The 19,152-nt window shown below is 35.0% G+C and overlaps 1 protein-coding gene across 4 annotated transcripts in view; it reads right to left on the bottom strand.

The window, feature by feature from the left end:
- STRN (striatin) overlaps positions 1-19,152 on the bottom strand; it is a 96,743-nt gene that overhangs the window by 18,775 nt on the left and 58,816 nt on the right. For 2 of the 4 annotated variants that reach the window (XM_044772234.2, XM_070512247.1), the window contains 5 exons: positions 16,139-16,274; positions 12,319-12,429; positions 9,794-9,880; positions 9,202-9,345; positions 3,305-3,441 (listed from right to left, as the gene is read on the bottom strand). In XM_044772234.2, coding sequence (XP_044628169.1) covers positions 3,305-3,441; positions 9,202-9,345; positions 9,794-9,880; positions 12,319-12,429; positions 16,139-16,274 — 615 coding nt within the window. The remainder of the gene's footprint in view (positions 1-3,304; positions 3,442-9,201; positions 9,346-9,793; positions 9,881-12,318; positions 12,430-16,138; positions 16,275-19,152) is intronic. The other 2 variants (XM_044772235.2, XM_070512246.1) reach the window with 2 other exon arrangements.

Raw genomic sequence — 19,152 nt, 5'->3', positions numbered from 1 at the left:
GGCCCAGTGTTTCGTTAGTTCGAATCCTGGGCGCGGACATGGCACTGCTCATCAGACCACGCTGAGGCAGCATCCCACATACCACAACTAGAAGAACCCACAACGAAGAATACACAACTATGTACCGGGGGGCTTTGGGGAGAAAAAGGAAAAAATAAAATCTTTAAAAAAAAAAAAAAAAAAAGTGAACTGGAAGAGGGGCCAGCCCCGTGGACGAGTGGTTAAGTTTGTGTGCTCCGCCTCGGCGGCCCAGGGTTTCACTGGTTCAGATACTGGGCGCCAACATGGCACCACTCATCAGGCCACACTGAGGCAGTGTCCCACATGCCACAACTAGAAGGACCCACAATTAAAATATACAACTTTGTACTGGGAGGATTTGAGGAGAAAAAGCAGAAAAAAGAAAAAAAAGAAAAAAAGACTAGCAATAATTGTTAGCAGAGGTGCTGGGAAAAAGAAAAGAGTGAACTGGAAGAACACAAGCCCTTGCAGGGATTATAGATCAGCTTTAGATGATCTCAAAATTTGAAAATGGAGTGAGGTGATCCAGATTTCTAGTGGCTGCAGACATTTGAGAGAGTAAATTAAAATAGGCTTTCTGGGGGAAGATACCATCCTAAGCCTGAAGTTATTTCTACAGACAATTTTTCAAATATAGTTATTTGGACATAATGAAAAATAACCATGTCCTTATGGGATAACACAACACAAATAAAAACAAGTAGAAACAACACATAATAGTAATAGAATTACAGAGTCTCTGATTCAAACTTTAAAATAATCATGCTTTTACTATGTTCAAAAAGACAAGATTGAAAATTTTGGAAGAAATCTGTAAATAAAAACCAAAACAATGAATTCTAGAAGCAAAAAATATAAGGCCTCAACAGACAGGTTAAATTACAGATTACATATAACTGAAGAGAGAATTAGCAAACTGGGATATAGGTCATATAAAAAAATCTAGAGTGAAGTACGGAAAAAACAAAAGATGGAAAATACAGAAGAAAGGGAATAGGAGACAGGATATAGAAAGAAGATCTAACTAGACTTCCAGAAGAAAAGAGAGAGAGAGGTGCAAAAACAGCATTTGAAGAAAGACGGCTGAGAACTTTACAAAACTGATGAAAACATACATATTAAACCAAGGAGGTCTAAGAACTTCAAGAAGGTTAAATAAAAAGAAAACTAAACCTTGGCTGACAATCAAGACACAGGGAAATACCAGAGGAAAAAATCAGACTACCATTGAATGACCAACAATAGAAGAGACAGTTGACTTCATCTGACTTCATTCACAGTTGACTAGCAAAAAAAAACCCAAAAAAGGATAATGAAATAATATATTTAGAGCGCTTAAAAAAAAAAAAAAAAAACCCTTGCCAACTAGAATTCAACATCAGAGATAATAGTTAACTCACTCAGTTGAAATGAAATAAATACAATTTAAGAAAACCAGAAACTGAGAGAATTGGGTGCCAGGAGATCTCCCTTTGAGAGAAATATTAAGTGTTCTTAGAGTAAAAGGGAAGTGATCCCAAATGGACAGTCACACATGCACAGGAGAATGGAAAAAAGTAAAACGGATAATCCTAACTGAATATCTTATAGGAGATAAATGTATAGAGAAATAAAATATATAACAAGAATGACTTATACATAGGGCAGGAGTTTTTTAACTAGAGTTAAAGGTATTTTAAAGATATTTGCACGTAAAATTTTGATAAGGATGTGTATGGTAATCTCTAGGGTAATGATTAAAAGAGTAATGAAAAAGTGTATACACTCCAAATAACGGGGTGAGGGAAGGATGAATACAAAAAAAAAATCAATCCCAATACAGGGAAAAATAGGAGACAAAAGGAACACAGAACAGGAGGCACAAACAAATAGTGGGCTTAAATCCAAACATATCAGTAATTACTTTAAAAAGAAATGGATTAAATACTTCAATTAAAAAGGTTGTTAAAGATTAGATGAAAAAAACAAAAGTCAACTAAACAGGGCCCAGCCCCATGGCCAAGTAGTTAAAGTTCTGCACGTTCCGCTTTGGTTGCCCAGATTTGTGGGTTTGGATCCTAGGTGCGGACCTACTCCACTCACCAGCCATGCTGTGGAGGTGTCCCACATACAAAAAAATAGAGGAAGACTGGCACAGATGTTAGCACAGGGCTAGTTTTCCTCAAGGAATAAAAAGAGGAGGATTGGCAATGGATGTTGGCTCGGGGTGAATTATCCTCAGCAAAAAAAAAAAAAAAGTCAACTAAATAGTGTTTTAAAAAGACATGTAAAATATAAGGACATAAAACAGTTAAAAATACAAATGATTTTTTAAAAAATCTGTATCACATATGTAGAGAATGCAGTGCAAAGAGCTCATTTATATTAGGTTACTGAAGTAGCTCCAGGTGAAGAAAAAATGGACTAGAATGAGAAGTAAAAAGAAGTATATGGATTTTGGTTGTTTTTGGAGGTAGAACCCAAAAGACTTACTAAGGGCCTTAGCGTAGGGAGTGAGAGTTTCTGATTTGCAGAAAGAGGAGTGGGTGGTGAGAATTCCTCTTTGGAGGACCTCTTTATCAGATCCACAGTTTGCTCAGGCATTTATCCTACAGCCCCACGTGGCAGGAGCTACACTGTATTCTCCCACAAACGTAATGAAGTATCAAAGTCAGAGGATTTTAATGAAGAGATAAGACAAGTTGTAAATACTTTATAAAATAAGCAACTGTTGTTTTGACAATTTATGATGATGAACAATTATAAATGCATTTATAAAACAACCCTATTTGGGCTTAAGTAAAGTTATGCATGCATAAAGGTATAAAGATTTCAATTTTGGTCCAAATCACTGGCGGGTCAGCCTTAACATGTGGAAAGAACCCTGTAGGCATCCCCGCCTAACAAGAGCTAAAATCACTTCTTGGAAGGGTATTTATGATGTACTAAGGAAGCCAAACAAACACTGCCCTTCAGCAGGCATGAATTTCAACTAATCACTGATGCCTTAAAACATAAAACAAAACCCAAACTTGGTAGTGGAAAAGGGAATTTTTTCCCCTATCAAAAACCAATGAATAAGCTATACTGACTTACGGATTTAGGTAAAGCCTATAATTTTAATCTCTACATGATTTGAAAAATTCTTTTTATCTTTATAATATATTCATACCTTCAAAGTTTGTGATTAAAATTGAACCGAATTCTATACTTGTGAAGAAGTTTTACCACTGCCATATTTTTCTATAAAATTAACTTTTTATTTTCAAAACATGAGTGAAACAACAAAAATAAAACTACTCACATCATAAGTTAGTGAATCTGCTTCATTGGCCACTGTAAGGCCTGCCAATTCTCCAAGTCCTAGTTCACTTTCAAGGGCTTCATCTGCTCCCATAATGAACGACTTCCCAGAAGAAGGAGGAAACGTCAATGCTTCCACTGAAGGAGGAAGACAAGAGAAACATAAAAAAACCTCGAAACAGTCAACAATTAGTCTCATAAGAGCATGTCTACACTGGATTATTTTTAAATGCTCTAAATACAATAAAATTGAGTAAGCAAAAAATCCTGAAGAATTAGTTGCTTTTCCCATATCTTAACCACAGCTAAAGGTATCATCTAATTAGAAAAGTAAAACATGACACAAATCCATAGTCCGTTGTCCTTTCTTTTTCACTATACAGAAAAATAATGTGTATTTAAAGGAAAGCAGGTTTTCCTCATTTCAGATTTCATGCTAATTACCCAAATTATTTCTATCAATTATTAAACATATATAAAAAGCGATTCTGAACACTGCTGGTCTCATTCAAAATACAATTCGTTAATTCTAGAACATGGAGGAATAGGGAAAATTTCAAATGAAAGTGGTTACAATTGTAAAATGGGCCTATATGAGGCAAATTACTATGTGGTGTTAGAAGTCAGGATTATCTCTGGAGAGGAGGAAGGGGCAGTGACTAGAAGACAGCATGAGCAGGACAGCTAGGGCCTTGGTAACATTCGGTTTCTTGACCAAGGCAGTGGTGACAGATTTGGGTTTAGTTTGTGATAATTTGCTGAGCTGCAACCTCATGACTTAAGCAGTTTTCTGTAGGTATGTTATATTTCACTTAAAAATGTTTATTTCATAGAACAAAGAATTCTAAAATTCATATGGGGCAACAAAAGACCCTGAATTGCTAAAGCAATCCTGAGAAAAAAGAACAAAGCTGGAGGCATCACAATCCCTGACTTCAAAATATCTTAAAAAGCTATCGTAATCAAAACAGCATGGTACTGGTACAAAAACAGGCACACAGATCAATGGAACAGAATTGAAAGCCCAGAAATAAAAGCACACATCTACACACAGTTAATCTTCGACAATTTGCTGAGAACATACAATGGAAAAAGGAAAGTCTCTTCAATAAATGGTGTTGGGTAAACTGGACAGTCACATGTAAAAGAATGAAAGTAGACCATTCTCTTAACGCCATTCACAAAAATAAACTCAAAATGGATCAAAGACTTGAAGGTAAGACCTGAAACCATAAAAATTCTAGAAGAAAACATAGGCAGTACACTCTTTGACATTGATCTTAAAAGGATCTGTTCAGACACCATGTCTTCTCAGACAAGGAAAACAAAAGAAAGAATAAACAAGTGGGACTTCCTCAGACTAAAGAGCTTCTATGAGACAAGGGAAAACAGGATTGAAACAGAAAGACAACCCAATAACTGGAAAAAATATTTGCAAATCATATATCTGACAAAGGGTTAATCTCCGTAATATATAAACAACTCACACAACTCAACAAAAAAAAAAATCAAACAACACAATCAAAAAACGGGCAGAGGATAGGGGCTGACCCCGTGGCCGAGTGGTTAGGTTCGCGCGCTCCGCTGCAGGCGGCCCAGTGTTTCGTTGGTTCGAATCCTGGGCGTGGACATGGCACTGCTCATCAGACCACGCTGAGGCAGCGTCCCACATGCCACAACTAGAAGGACCCACAACGAAGAATATACAACTATGTACCAGGGGGGCTTTGGGGAGAAAAAGGAAAAAAAAAAAAAAAACGGGCAGAGGATATGAACAGACATTTCTCCAAAGATGAAATACAGATGGCCAATAGGGCACATGAAAAGATGCTCAACATCACTGATCATCAGGGAAATGCAAATCAAAACTGCACTAAGATATCACCTTATACTCGTTAGAATGGCTATAATAACTAAGACAAAAAATAATAAATGTTAGAGAGGTTGTGGAGAAAAAGGAACTCTCATACACTGCTGATGGGAATGAAAAGTGGTTCAGCCACTATGGAAAACAGTATGGAGATTTCTCAGAAAACTAAAAATAGAAATATCATATGACCCAGCCATCCCACTACCGGGTATCTAACCAAAGAACTTGGAATCAGCAATTCAAGAGACTTATGCACTGCTATGTTCACTGCAGCACTATTCACAATAGCCAAGACGTGGAAGCAACCTAAGTGCCCATTAACTGATGAGTGGATAAAGACATGATATATATATATACACAATGGAATACTACTTAATGATAAAAAATGACAAAATCGTCCCATTTACAACATGGATGCACCTTGAGGGTATTATGTTAAGCGAAATAACCCAGATAGACAAAGACAAACACTGTATGATTCCACTCATATGTAGAAGATGAGCACATGGACAAAGAGAACACTCTAGCGGTTATGGGGGGAACGGGAGTTGGAGGGTGGGCACAAAGTGTGAAGGGGCGCACCTATAAGATGAATGACAGATAATAATGTACAACATTGTGAAATTTCAGTTGTAAACTATCATAACCTTAATAAAAAAATAAAATGTTTATTTCAAGTAAACTTTTTTAAAGTGTCCATTTGAACACTTTCAATAGCTGCCAACTGTGCTTCAAGATGTCAGATTTACTTTGTGATAAATTTAAATATCCTTATTTTATAACACTGAACATACCAATCCAATTCCTTCAGTTACCATCATAGAGGAACCAGTTAGAAGCAAAATGCCAAAATAAAATGGAGATTTTACTTAATTTGGTCAATAAAATGTCACCTTTTGTAAATGCAAATTATTCTGATAAACCATGAGAGATGGTCTTTGAGTAGTCTTCTAGAGGTGGTTACTTTACTGATGGCAAATGTTTATGAGTTAATTAGACAAATTTAATAGTTTAAACTTTGGCTGCTAAAGAAGTAAATTAACTTTTTCTTAAAAGAAACAAGTCAATTGTATTAATTAGTATATGTAGAACCAGATTTGTAAGATTTTTCCACTTTAGATTCAATCATAATTTGAGTCAATCACAAATATGTTGAAGAAATGAAATAGTTTTGTGCTTTTAAAAATAGTAGCGACAGGGGCTGGCCCCGTGGCCGAGTGGTTAAGTTCACGCGCTCCGCTGCAGGTGGCCCAGTGTTTCGCTGGTTCGAATCCTGGGCGCGGACATGGCACTGCTCGTCAGACCACGCTGAGGCAGCGTCCCACATACCACAACTAGAAGAACCCACAACGAGAAATACACAACTATGTACTGGGGGGCTTTGGGGAGAAAAAGGAAAAAATAAAATCTTAAAAAAAAAAAAAGAAAGAATGGAAAAAACATTCTTTTAAAAAAAAAAAATAGTAGCGACAGAAACTCTACTTAAAATCCTTCTAAGAACAAAGGCGAGTAAAAATGAAGTAAGACATTTTCAAACCACCATACAATAAAGCAGCGAGAATGAAAATGGGTTTTACCCCACCAAACCACAGATCCTCTAAGGGGTGGAGCAACTCTAAACATTTACTAAGGAAGAGTGGGGATTGTTTCAGTTAGGACAACAATTTTCATACCAAAATTTCAACCAAATGATTCACATGAGACTAGGAGCCTAGGTCTTCAGCCAGGTGTTTATTTTGCTTTCATTTCTAGTATTTCCAGATAACTTTGCTCAGGTGTGAAATAAAAACGACTCTTGGAAAACAGACTAAGATTCATGGGATTTTGCCCATATACATGTTTGTGCTAATTTAACTAACGCTCTAGAAATGGCAAAATTAAACGTGAAAACAAAGGAAAGCAACAACTACTTACACAAATCAACACACCAGCGGCTAAGCCAGCCCTTGAGGGTCAAAGACAGAGAACAACAATGGGCACAACTGTCATTTGATTGCTAAGATTCCTCAGAATTTAAGACTCCAGGTCACATTTCTATCCAGTAACTAAACGCTACTAGCTCTAATCAGCTTTTACAAAATTACTTAACTGTGCCTCTTAAGTGTGGCACTATCTTATAAATTATTAAAATAAAAATAAGGTAATAAATGTATACAGCACGCACAGGCTACGGAAGCTTTTTATGAAACTAGATTAGAGACCAAGAACCAGGAGTCACAGGCAATTAAATACACAATATATTTCCAAAGTGCTTTTTCTATTTCTGAAAACCCTGAACTGAGGGGGAAGGCTTAGGACTAATGTTACAGACAGTGTAAGTTAGACATTCAATGCTTCCATTTTAGGTTCTTAAATATTTTTCTTCTATCAAGGCCACTTCCTGTGGCTTATATAATGCTTTTCTACATTTGTCATTTAGTAAATAGTACATATTCTGCCTCTATTATTAGAATTCTGAAAGATGAAATTTCTGATAAAACTCTTTTGGAGTTATTAGAGTAAAAGAAAAACTAACTCTTCTTATCTAGACCTCATCTTAGAATAAATGAAACTGATTAAAATTCTCATACCTATAGTGTCATCTGAATGAATCTCCTAGTGAACAACAAACATACCTATTGAGGCCCATGACTTTACATTTTTAATTCAAAAACATCTAGCATGTAAAGGTGTAATGTGTGATTCTTCATTATTTAACGTGTGTAATAAACTCCAAGTATACTATAATTAACTCTAACTAATAACTAATCATGTAACAGCCGAAAATTTTACTGAAGTAGTCGTCCAGGGGCTGGCTCAGTGGCATGGTGGTTAAATTCACGCACTCCTCTTTAGAAGCCCAGGGTTTACAGGTTCGGATCCCAGGCGTGGACCTGCATACCACTTGTCAAGCCATGCTGTGGTGGTGTCCCACATACAAAAATAGAGGAGGACTGGCACAGATGTTAGCTCAGGGACAATCTTCCTCACCAAAAAAAGAAAAGAAAAAGTACTCCAGCCATAAAAATCTATCCATCAAGATCCTACCAGTTTATGTCTCTCTAAAATGTAACTGAATTTAAAAACCAAGAACATATGATTTTTCTGTTGCTCTTTTCCAGGTTGTTTTGTTCACCAAACAATAGTCTGAAGAGGCATATCCATTGCAAATAATTACAGTATTTAAATTCAAGGCAATTTTTAAAAGTATAGTTTGAAAAATACTCAATCATTAAGATTACTTTTATGTCATACTGGATTTTCAGCTAATGTAAATGCATTTTAAAATCAATTTCCACATATACGCATTTTATACATTTATAAAGAGATAAATCAGAACTTGCGTCTAAAAGACAGAAAGAACTGTTTTCATATACCACAAGATTGTACTGTAAAAAACTGGGAACGACCTAAATATCTAAAATGGGGGTGGTTAAGTATTCAGTTTAAAACATAATATGTCATCTTAAAATCTTAACTATGAAAATTATTTTTATGATTTTGTGTTAAGTAAATAAAACAAAACAGAATTATTCTACACTGTGACCATAACTTTGTAAAAAGTATATACATATAGATAAGGACTAAAAGGAAACAAGAAAAACAGAAAGCAGAAAACATGACTAGAATTTTAGGTTCTTTTTTCCCTTTTTCATTTATCAATGATAAATTGCTTAAATATTTGAAAATATTTACGTGAGTCTCAAAGTAAATATTTACTACCCATTTATAGACTTAATTTTCTCATTCTTGCAAGGGTATATACAGGACTACCTACATACACTAAATACATGGCTTCTGCTGAGCTCCGGGATGTTGTACAATAGAATTTAGAGCTGGTTTTTAAGTTTTGCACCCTATTTCAAGTCCTCAAGATTGAAGCTGGAATCAAACCCCCTTGAATGCAAGAAAGCCTCCATCTGAAGAATACTATGTAGATCAAACATATGTAGAGTACAATTCTTCTCTTAGAGAGACCTTTCGAGTCACTGAATTTAGCTATGTATATCCAAGTGCTTTTTGTGCTCTAGAGCGTCTTAAATACTTGCCTTCATCTGCCCTATTTATTTCATGCTCAGGAAGCCTGGAGCTGCTGGGTCTGGAAGGTGAACCCACAGATGGTTGCAATGAGGGAAGTTCATCAACATCTCTCAAATTAGCAAGCATATCTTGTAGTTTTGACCTATTGGGTCCTAGCCCAAAAAAGGGAGGGAGGGAACAAAAAAGAGGAAACAGAGTTATCCAATTGCATCAAAATGGTGCCATTAAACTTAGTCACATCTGCCAACATTCACCTTTAAAACTACCCTACTATATTAAAGAGTAATGATTTTCCAAGTTTTCAAATTATTTTAAAAGTTTATTATTTCTTGAAAATTGTTTTACATATATTTTAAAAAATAAGCTAATGGAATAACATCACTATTCACATGGAAAAGAATGCTCATGTGCAATCTGGACCATTGAAAGTAATATTATTTTATAATCCTTGTATATTGCTCTAAACACAGACAGTGAAGCTATTAGGTACTGAATTAGACAATATCCCTTTTTGTTTGTTTAAATTGAGTTGCATTCATTGCCTTACACCCTAAAGCTAGGGTTCCCGAGGTGAAGTCTCATGCCCTGCTGATTACTTACCTAATCTTTGATTCTTCATTCTCCCACATCCCTGTTTTGACTGTTTTATATAGGATAGAGGCTGAAACAGATCTTCGGTAGTTTTTCCTGTTATAAGTTTAATTAAGAATGGGAAAATCTTACCCATAGTCCATTATGGTTTTTTTTCCTATACCAGTAAAAAATACAACTATTTTTAAGCAATTTTAACTAATATCTAGAAATATATTTCAAGATAGTATGATTGGAGTACACAATTTGACTGGAATTATTTCTACTAGATCACATTAAAAAGACTCAAACTTTTCCAATGAATAAAAATACAATTAAAAGAATATTTATGGTGTTTTATAAACCACCATAAATATATGATACATGATGCTTCATATACCAATTCAAAGTTTTGCTTCAGTTTTGTTTGTTTTTTCTTAAAAGATCAGCACCTGAGGTAACATCTGTGCCAATCTTCTTTTTCTTTTTTCCTTCTTCTCTCCAAAGCCCCCAGTACATCGTTGTATATTCTAGTTCTAGTTCTGCTATGTGGGATGCCGCCTCAGCACGGCTTGATGAGTGGTGCTCATGTCCGCACACAGGATCCGAACCAGTGAAACCCTGGGCTGCCGAACCAGAGCATGTAAACTTAACCACTTGGCCACGGGGCCGGCCCCCCTAGGTTTGTTTTTATTGTAAGTCTTTCAGTTCTGTTTTATCATGTCTTCACTTCTTCCCAGACTACTATTTTGTCAAGCTAACATGAACTGATGATGATAAACAAAATGTGCTGATCCTCAGTCTACAGTCCCTCTATCTTCAATGAACAACATTAAAACTTCTGCTTAGTCATTTTTCTTCGCCATACTAAAAAACTATGTGCTTTGTGCCTGAATACTGATCATAATTCTCAGATTCAGGAAATCTTGTAGCTTCCATTAGTAGGAATACTGTTCCAGTCAAACGGTGCGGTTCTAGATGTTAAGTGCCAAATTCAAACTATAGTGATGCCTTGATATTTGACAAAAATTGAATAATCAATACAGTAGATAGATGGATACTACATAAGTCCTGGATACCTTTCCAATCAAAAGATCTTTCTTGTAGCATAATGACTTAAAGAAATTTATCAACTTTAAGACAATCTGAAAACTAAAATATTCTCCTTGTTTCTCATGTATGATACACAAACTTTCCTCAAAATTTCAGTTTAACTGGTTTTGTCATGGCTCTGAAAAGCTGTAGCAAATCACATATCATTGTTTAAGATTAAATTTTTTATCAGTATTTTTGGATAAAAGATACAAAATGTCCTTATGTTTTATTATTAATCTTTCTCATTGTGATTTAATTTATATTGAGAAGGCATTAAATGACATCATTTCTCAGTTATGTAATAGTTGCTTCTCTGACAACAACAATGGCCACTGACTTTTTATCCATTCAAGTTAAATACTTGTAAATTCTAAGATATTTTTAATAAAGATTTACATGTTTATCAGTAACTACCAAGTAGTAAAAGAATGGCCTAACAGGAATGACTGGTCTTTATAAGCCTTAGCATCACTATAAGAAAAGAAAAAGAAAAAGAAAAAGCATATCCTTCCAGTCTTTTGCAACTTTTAAATACATCTCACTAAGCTGGATTTTAATCTCACTTTACACTACTTTAATATCCCAAAGGATGAAATTCCTATTGCCGTAAAAGGGAGACTCATGTCCATATTGTCAGTGAGAGTGGAAGCAAAAGGAGGTAGTTTAGCCTTGCTCTCCTAAAAAGGTGTTGAAGACAGTTTTCAGTGATGTTTGAAAGCTTCTGTATTTCCACTTTACCTACTTAACTGGATTCATTGCTAAATTTTATTAATAACTTGCACAATGAGTTATATAGATGATTCACAGGGCTAGAAATTTCATTTTAGTTTCCGTTTCTGATGTGGCACACATTTTACTGAAAATAAAAAAGCTAACTAGTAATATTATTATAAATGAAATTGGCCCAAAATTTTAAATTAGAAAATAAATGCTTTTAAAAGTTGTGTATTTGACTCTGTGCCTTGTTCAACATATAGTGGTGAGAACACATGAACTGTGTATTATGAACACATAGAATATTCAGGGGTAGAAATTAACTTTCTTTCTGTCTCCAAGATGTAGAATTATAAGCAGTAATTTTGGCAGATTGCCAGAGGGTTACACTAGACGAGATTTAAAACTGTCAACAGTGAAAAATCGTTGTTGTAATTAAGTACATATACTTTAAAAAAATCAAATCATCACTATGTTCCAAACATAGTCCCACACTCTCAGGAGGCTCTGGATTTACTACTGGGATATATTATGATTCCATAGTCATACATGCATTTTTTTGTTTTTTTAAGTTCATAATCAAATAGCTAACCATTTAATTTCAACCCCTGAGAGCAGATGAAAAGGAAAGAGGTCAGGAGCAGAAAAGAAAAAGAGTAAGTAGTTTTAGGAAAACATTGAAAAAAAAATTGGGGGGATATGAAAGGCAAGATTCATGATTTACAGATACAATGTTTTCCACTTACTCTTCACCCCCTTTTTCCCCTTTCTCTCCTTTTTGTATTGTTCCTTGAGTTTGGTAATTACTCCCTGGTCCACATTCCAAGCTTCAGGCATGAGACACTGGTCTTCCTTTTCTAAACAGAGTGAAACAAATGAAACAGCCTTTTTCAATAAAAAATTGAACTCTCTTAAATCAATTCACTACTATGTCAATGAACCACACAACCATTTTCTATATAGTATCACTAATTTTAAAAAGTTTTTGCTTATTCATTAGATATACATCACACAAAATATACCATCTAAGAAACGGCGATCAATTCAATTTCCTAGGTAATATTAAATTTCTCTTGAAAGAGACATAGGAAAAAAAAAACCCTGGAAGATTTGAGTGACTTTTAGTAAATGAAGCCTCAAAACTCTATAATCAAGAACCCCTCATTTTCATCCCAGTTTCTGAATTCGATTAGGATTGACTCACAAAAAAAATTTCTTATTAATCTATGTAACGAGAGAAGGTTATTATTAAGAGATGGTACAAAATAGTCTTCAATGATCTTTTCACTTCAAAAACTTTATATTTTTGGCATGTGTTCATCAACAAATAATCATTTTTATTTTTCAGGCCTTATAAATAGCACTTGCAAACTTATCAATCAACCTGAATTCAAAATTTAAAACAATTTCAGTGATGTTATTTTAAAAATTCTTAAAACAGGAAACTGGGCCTCTAGTAGAAAAAGAGATTAAATCATTAATTTGTACTATTTCAGGAGAAGAAAATTTAAAAAGTAAATCTGTTATATATTTTATTCTCACTATAAAATAATTTACATACTATATAATGTCACATATGAGCTCAGAACTCTCGCTTGAACTCAAGACTCACATATCCAACTGCTCACTCTACATTTCCATTAGGAAGTCTAATAACTATCTCAAACGCAACACAAAAAACCAAACTCCCAATCTCCCCCATCCAATTTGTCCCACCCACAGAGTTCCCCATCTTATTTGACGACAGTTCCATACTTCCATTTTCTCAGAACAAAAACTTTCCTTTCTTTCACACACCACATCAAATATTTCAGGAAATACTGTTTTCTCTACCTTCAAAACACATCCAGAATCTAACTACTTCTCAGCACACCCACTACTTCTCTAACCATTCTGTCTTTCGCTAGAATTACTGCAATAGTTGACCCTTCTTCCCTCCAAGTCAATTATCAACAGTAGTTGCCCAGGGTAGTCTATTCTCAACACAGCAGCCAGAATGATGCTTTAAAATTAAAGTTAGATCATGTCACCCTTCTGTTCAAATCCTTCCCATCATTCCCCATCTCACCAGTGTAACAGCCCTATATGATTTGGTCATTTCTTACTACATTCCCCTTAGAATCACTCTGCTCCAGCCACTCTAGCTTCCTTCAATTCCTCAAGCATACCAGGGCCGCTGCTATCTCAGGGCCTTTGCTTTGGCTTTCTTCTTCCTGAGCACTCCTTCCTCAGAAACCATATGGCTAACTCTCTCATCAATTCTCCAAGTCTTTTGCTCAAATGTTACCCTTTCAATGGGGCCTACCATGATCACCCTATTTTAAATTGTAACCTGCCCCCTCCACCCACCCCGAACCGAGCACTCTCTATCCACCTTACTCAGTTCTACTTCTTCTATATTTCCATAGCATTTATCACCTTCTGACACACTATTATCACTTATCACATTTATTGCTTATTGCCTGGATCCTCTCAGTAGACGTAGGGACTACAGGGGTAGGGATCTTCACTTAGAAGACTTGGCACATAGAAGGCACTTGATCAGCATTTGTTGAATGACTGGAATAACCTGAAATGAACCAGACTAAACAAGAATCTACTTTTAACAAGGTTCAACCCACAGTTTAAAAAACTACTTATTGGGCCTCTGAATATACTATACAATTCTTTTAAAAACTCAACATTTTTATAGACCTAACTATAATGTATCAATAGTAGAAATAGTCTATTTTTCCAGAAAGATCTAACAATCAAAAATGTTAATTTTCATCAATCAGGTCTTCATAATAAATTAAACCAAGTGGCTGTTGGATCCTAGAATGCCTTCAGGTTTTCAGAAGTAAAAATTTAGCCTTATTATCATCTTAATGGATAACAAGACGTGTGGTAAAATCTATCTACTTACCAGAAACTAATGAGATTCTTAACCTAAGGATACTCACTCTTTTTTAAGGAGGTGGGGGAGAGATAAAGGAAGCACTTATAATGGTTCAAATGTTCATTTAACTAAACAAGATTTGCAATCTAGTCTTGTGAATTTGCTTAAAAGTTTAATGCTTTGAATTTTAATTATAAAATCCTTAAAACACATAAGGCCAAACTCCTGGTAAAGAAAGCTCCAGGCGACTGAAAGATTCCTTTTACTCATAAACAGAAATACCCAGTACACTTCTAAACAGTGAGCCAGCTCAGATGTGGGAACGGTGACTCATGTTTTCAACAGAAACTTCACAGCAGGTTAGGTTGAAATGTACACACATGTATCATATAATACTCTAGGCCATGACTCACACCTTAAAGCAAAGGAAGTTACACAAAGAACAACGCAGCTGTCTTTGGAGAAAAATGGATCCTAATTACCCTTGCAATAAGATTGGTTATGGGTCTATGGCCATAGCACTCTGAACGCACCCAATCTCGTCTGATCTCGGAAGCAAAGCAGGGTCGGGCCTGGTTAGTACTTGGATGGGAGATTGGTTATGAAAAGGTCCAACTATTATTTATGCAGATGTGTGACTCCTCAGAGAAAGACCTCAGTGTAGCACAGTGGATCTAGCTGTATTGGCACAAGTGTTCCTTAAAATATCTGAATAACCTGATATATAAGATCAGCAGAGAATAAGACAGAAGTGACTTCCTCTGGTTTCCAAAATTTGTTCTGTTGAAAAAAGTCAATCACTAAGTAGCCATTATATCCTTCAATGACTAAATAATTACCACAAATAATTCTTCAAATATTTGCCACAAAAAAGGAAAAGAAGTGGCATCAGCACCATCAGAGTCCCTGAAAGTAAAGCCCCAAGGAAAATTGAGGAAACTTACTGATTCTCTAACTTTATGTCTTTAAAGTACACAGACTGTAAGCTAAGGGAGTCCTGGAACTCTTCCGCCTCAAGAGAAAATTTTTTCTCATTCTCAATTATCTGTCCCTCTTTCTCTCTTACTCACTCACACACAGAGACACACAACCTGACAGAATTGATCACTTCTGAAGAATTTATCACAACCCTACCTTACTGATAGTGACAATTCATTTCCAATCTCCCAGAACGATCTATGCTGTAGACGTTTTCCCCAAAATACTTGCTTTAACTCCTACTAGATGTTTAAAATATTAAATGTGTTTAGAACAATTTGTACAAAAAAATTCTATGCTTTGTACAAACGGATGAAACCCGACTAGAATGAATAAGTACAATTTTTCAACTTATACTTTCTGCACAGAAGATGCCAGAGATAAGATCTCTAAAATCCTCTATTACATTCTTATAATCAATTTCCACAAAATCTAGATTCACAAGTTCTACTGTCTAGCCAGAAAACAGAGAATATTTTGTATATGAATTCAAATTTTTTTCATAATAAACTGTGTACATTAAAAAAAAGATAAAGTAATTAGTTGTACAACCTTCTTTAAACACACACACACCGTAGATAAAAGGTGACAGTAGTAAAAAGTTCATAAGATGTTCCACATTTCCACAGTATAAGAGATTCAATTCTGGTAAGACATTAGTTTCTTTTATTTACATAACATCTCTGGTTGGATCCAACATGCTTCCTTACCCCAGTCTGTTCCATCGCCTGCACTTCTAGATTCATTTTCTCCTTCCTCTGATGTAACCAAGAAGTCAAACTCCTTTAGAGCTTCTTTTGTATCTCGATCTTCACTGCTATCAGGCAACGCTTTTTTCCTAACAATCTAATGAAAAAACATGCTAAGTTAAAATATTAGGATATATTATGGGATTAATTTAAATAAAGGAAACAGTATCCCTTTACCATTGAATGAGAAAACCCAATTATTGTTTTCTTCAGAAAGTGTATCTCTGTTCTGTTAAATAACTGTAATACCTATCCAATTGAGTGGAAAACACAGATATTTTTAAAATATATACATTATACATTTTAAAGTAGTAACTTAAATTTTGTTCCATCATGGCCTGTTTACTTGTTTTAAATAAACAAATAGAATCATATATTGAAACCACTGAAATATAAGGCATATTTAAATCACAGATAGATGAAAAAAGTCCCTGACATACTGTATTATGAGAACCACAACCAAATCTTCCATTTCTTGGATGCAGTCTGAGCAGTGTGCAGACATTCTAATCTAACCATAGACAGAAACTCTTCATAAAAAGTTGCCAGAGTGTTTCAGAATATAACCATAAGAAATTTTAACTCTAACAGATCATTCCCATACAAAACGTAAAATCACAAAACTACAAACTCAGAAATGCATGCCTCAAGACTTAGAAGGTATTCTGTTACAGGAGTAGAAAAAGGTTCCCATTATTATTTCTACTGTCCCAAGCCTGCATCAGTTTTCTCTAATATATTCCAATTTTTCCTAAAATACAGATTTTTTCAATATTTTATTCAATACTTTCAGAGTGAGACGACTTGGATTTAATAGCAAATCTGATAAAGGCTGTTATGTCTCATTTTTATATATTTAGGAATATCTCTGGAATCACAAATTCAGAGGAGGATTAAAATTTAGGCTTAATGCATGCAGAGATGATTTTTAAGATCTATGTGCCAATACTCTTTATGAATTATCTCCTTTTTGGTCACCAGGAGCCCAATGAAATTAGGATGACTGGTTTGCAGCTTCTCTTGATAAAATGGACTCAATATCTCAATTTCTCCAGACCTTAGCTTCTTCACTTCATGCAAAGTGGAAATAGCATAATCTGCTCAAACTTTATCACTGGACTATTGTGAGTGGTTTAAAATTGTAAAGGTTTAACAGACAGACCAATGGAATGGACTAGAGAGTCTAAAAGTAGACTCAGAGATAACAAATACCTGACTTGTGTAGCCCTGTTCTCATGCTCATGACTGATAACACTTATCAATCACAGCACTCTTCATCTAAGGCTAGATACAGCCTCAGAAATCCTTCTCAATGCAGCACTCCAGGAAGACACTATCAAATAGAAGGAAACTAGCACAGTAGACGAAACCTAATCTGCCTTAACTGTCCTAGTATATATAAAAACTGAATAGGAGAAATCACGGATTCTTTAATTATGCTAGAATAATTGGTTTAACTATTTAGAATATTTCCCTAAAATCAAGGAATACTTTTCTGTTTACAGCATTTCGCAATCTATCATCTAGCAAATCTATTAAACAAACAAAAAAAGCAAGATCAGTTTGACAGATTGTGAAGAGAAAATCCATGCTAAAGGTGTATTCTTTTGCAAGTATTCACAAACTACATGCTAATAGCTCTAATTTTCCGTGGACAGCCACACTAAGGTAGAAAAGAGTCTCTGAGGAGTTATAACAACAGAAGACACAGACCTTCATAGTTCCACATACAAATGCACTGCCTAATCCACCTGCTTTTACCCTGGTGGCTTAATCCCTCCCTGACCCTGATGGGACAAGCAGATATAATTCAAAGGGGCCATCACCAACATTTTGTAGATAGAAATCCCTGTTATCAATGCCTGACAAAAAGGGCAGGGAAAATACTGAAGAAGCATCTAGGATCTTAAACTGAAAGCCAGAATGTATTATCAACATTCGTTATTATTGAATATGGTATCAAGTCACAAAACTAACTTCATGGAAAAAACATGTTTCTAAGTCCCATCTCCTCTCTACAACCTTGCAAAGAATGAAGATGAATGGCAAGTTGCAGATCACTGTCTATCAAATACCACATGTAAGTAAACAAACTTACCACATGTAAGTAAATAGAAGAAAAGTAAACTGGTTACCAAGGGAGAGTAGGATTAGTAAAGGGAAAGGAGTGGAGTTTGTTGTAATAATCACTTATTATTTTTCTTCCTTACATCTAAGGTTCCACTACACTCCTACCTTCAATGAGCTTATGAATCAACTTAAGAGATTAAGGCAAATACAAAAAAGTTATGGGTTGCACAGGGTGGCAAGAAGATTAGAAAAAAAGATAAAATGTCACTTCAAAAATCATTAGAAGAAGCATAACACAAACAGGGATGGGATTTTTCATACTGTGACTAAAACAATAGTTAATGATTCTTAATCCCAGTACTTTTTCCTCTTAAAGTGTCTGAATGTGGACAGTAAATGTTGCTGCTGAAGTTATTCTTTACACAGTTTGAAAATGATCACTTTTTTATATGTATTATAATTTTAAGATCATTATTACACTTGAATAATACAAAGATGAGAATGCTGATAGTGATGGTAAAGAAAAATACAGTGAAGAGGTTGACCTTATATAGGGTATACAGATGTATACGGGATCATGAGGAAAGAGAAGGAGATGGAAAGGAGGAAGATGATCCAGAATGTAATCCGAAGAACCATCAAACTCCAGTAGAGGGCAAAGAGCAAGAAAGGAAAACAAACACATGTGGCTTTTGAAGACATCACACTATATAATAGTCTAAACACAACCAACAGCTACTAAAGAGCCTTATGTTTCTGTACTTTCTTAGTTGAATCTATTAAACTATTTTGAATAAATAAATAACATTTTAAAAAATCTGTTCATTCTACTAAACATTTTAATAGAATAATTTCTGGCCACTCTCTCTCTATATATTGCATTGCAATAAATCTTCTAAGTAATG

This window comes from Equus asinus, chromosome 6 (genome assembly GCF_041296235.1).
Source record: "Equus asinus isolate D_3611 breed Donkey chromosome 6, EquAss-T2T_v2, whole genome shotgun sequence".
NCBI lineage: Eukaryota > Metazoa > Chordata > Mammalia > Perissodactyla > Equidae > Equus > Equus asinus.
The sequence above is the reverse complement of the archived record's forward strand: the minus strand, read 5'-3'. Positions and strand labels throughout refer to the sequence as shown.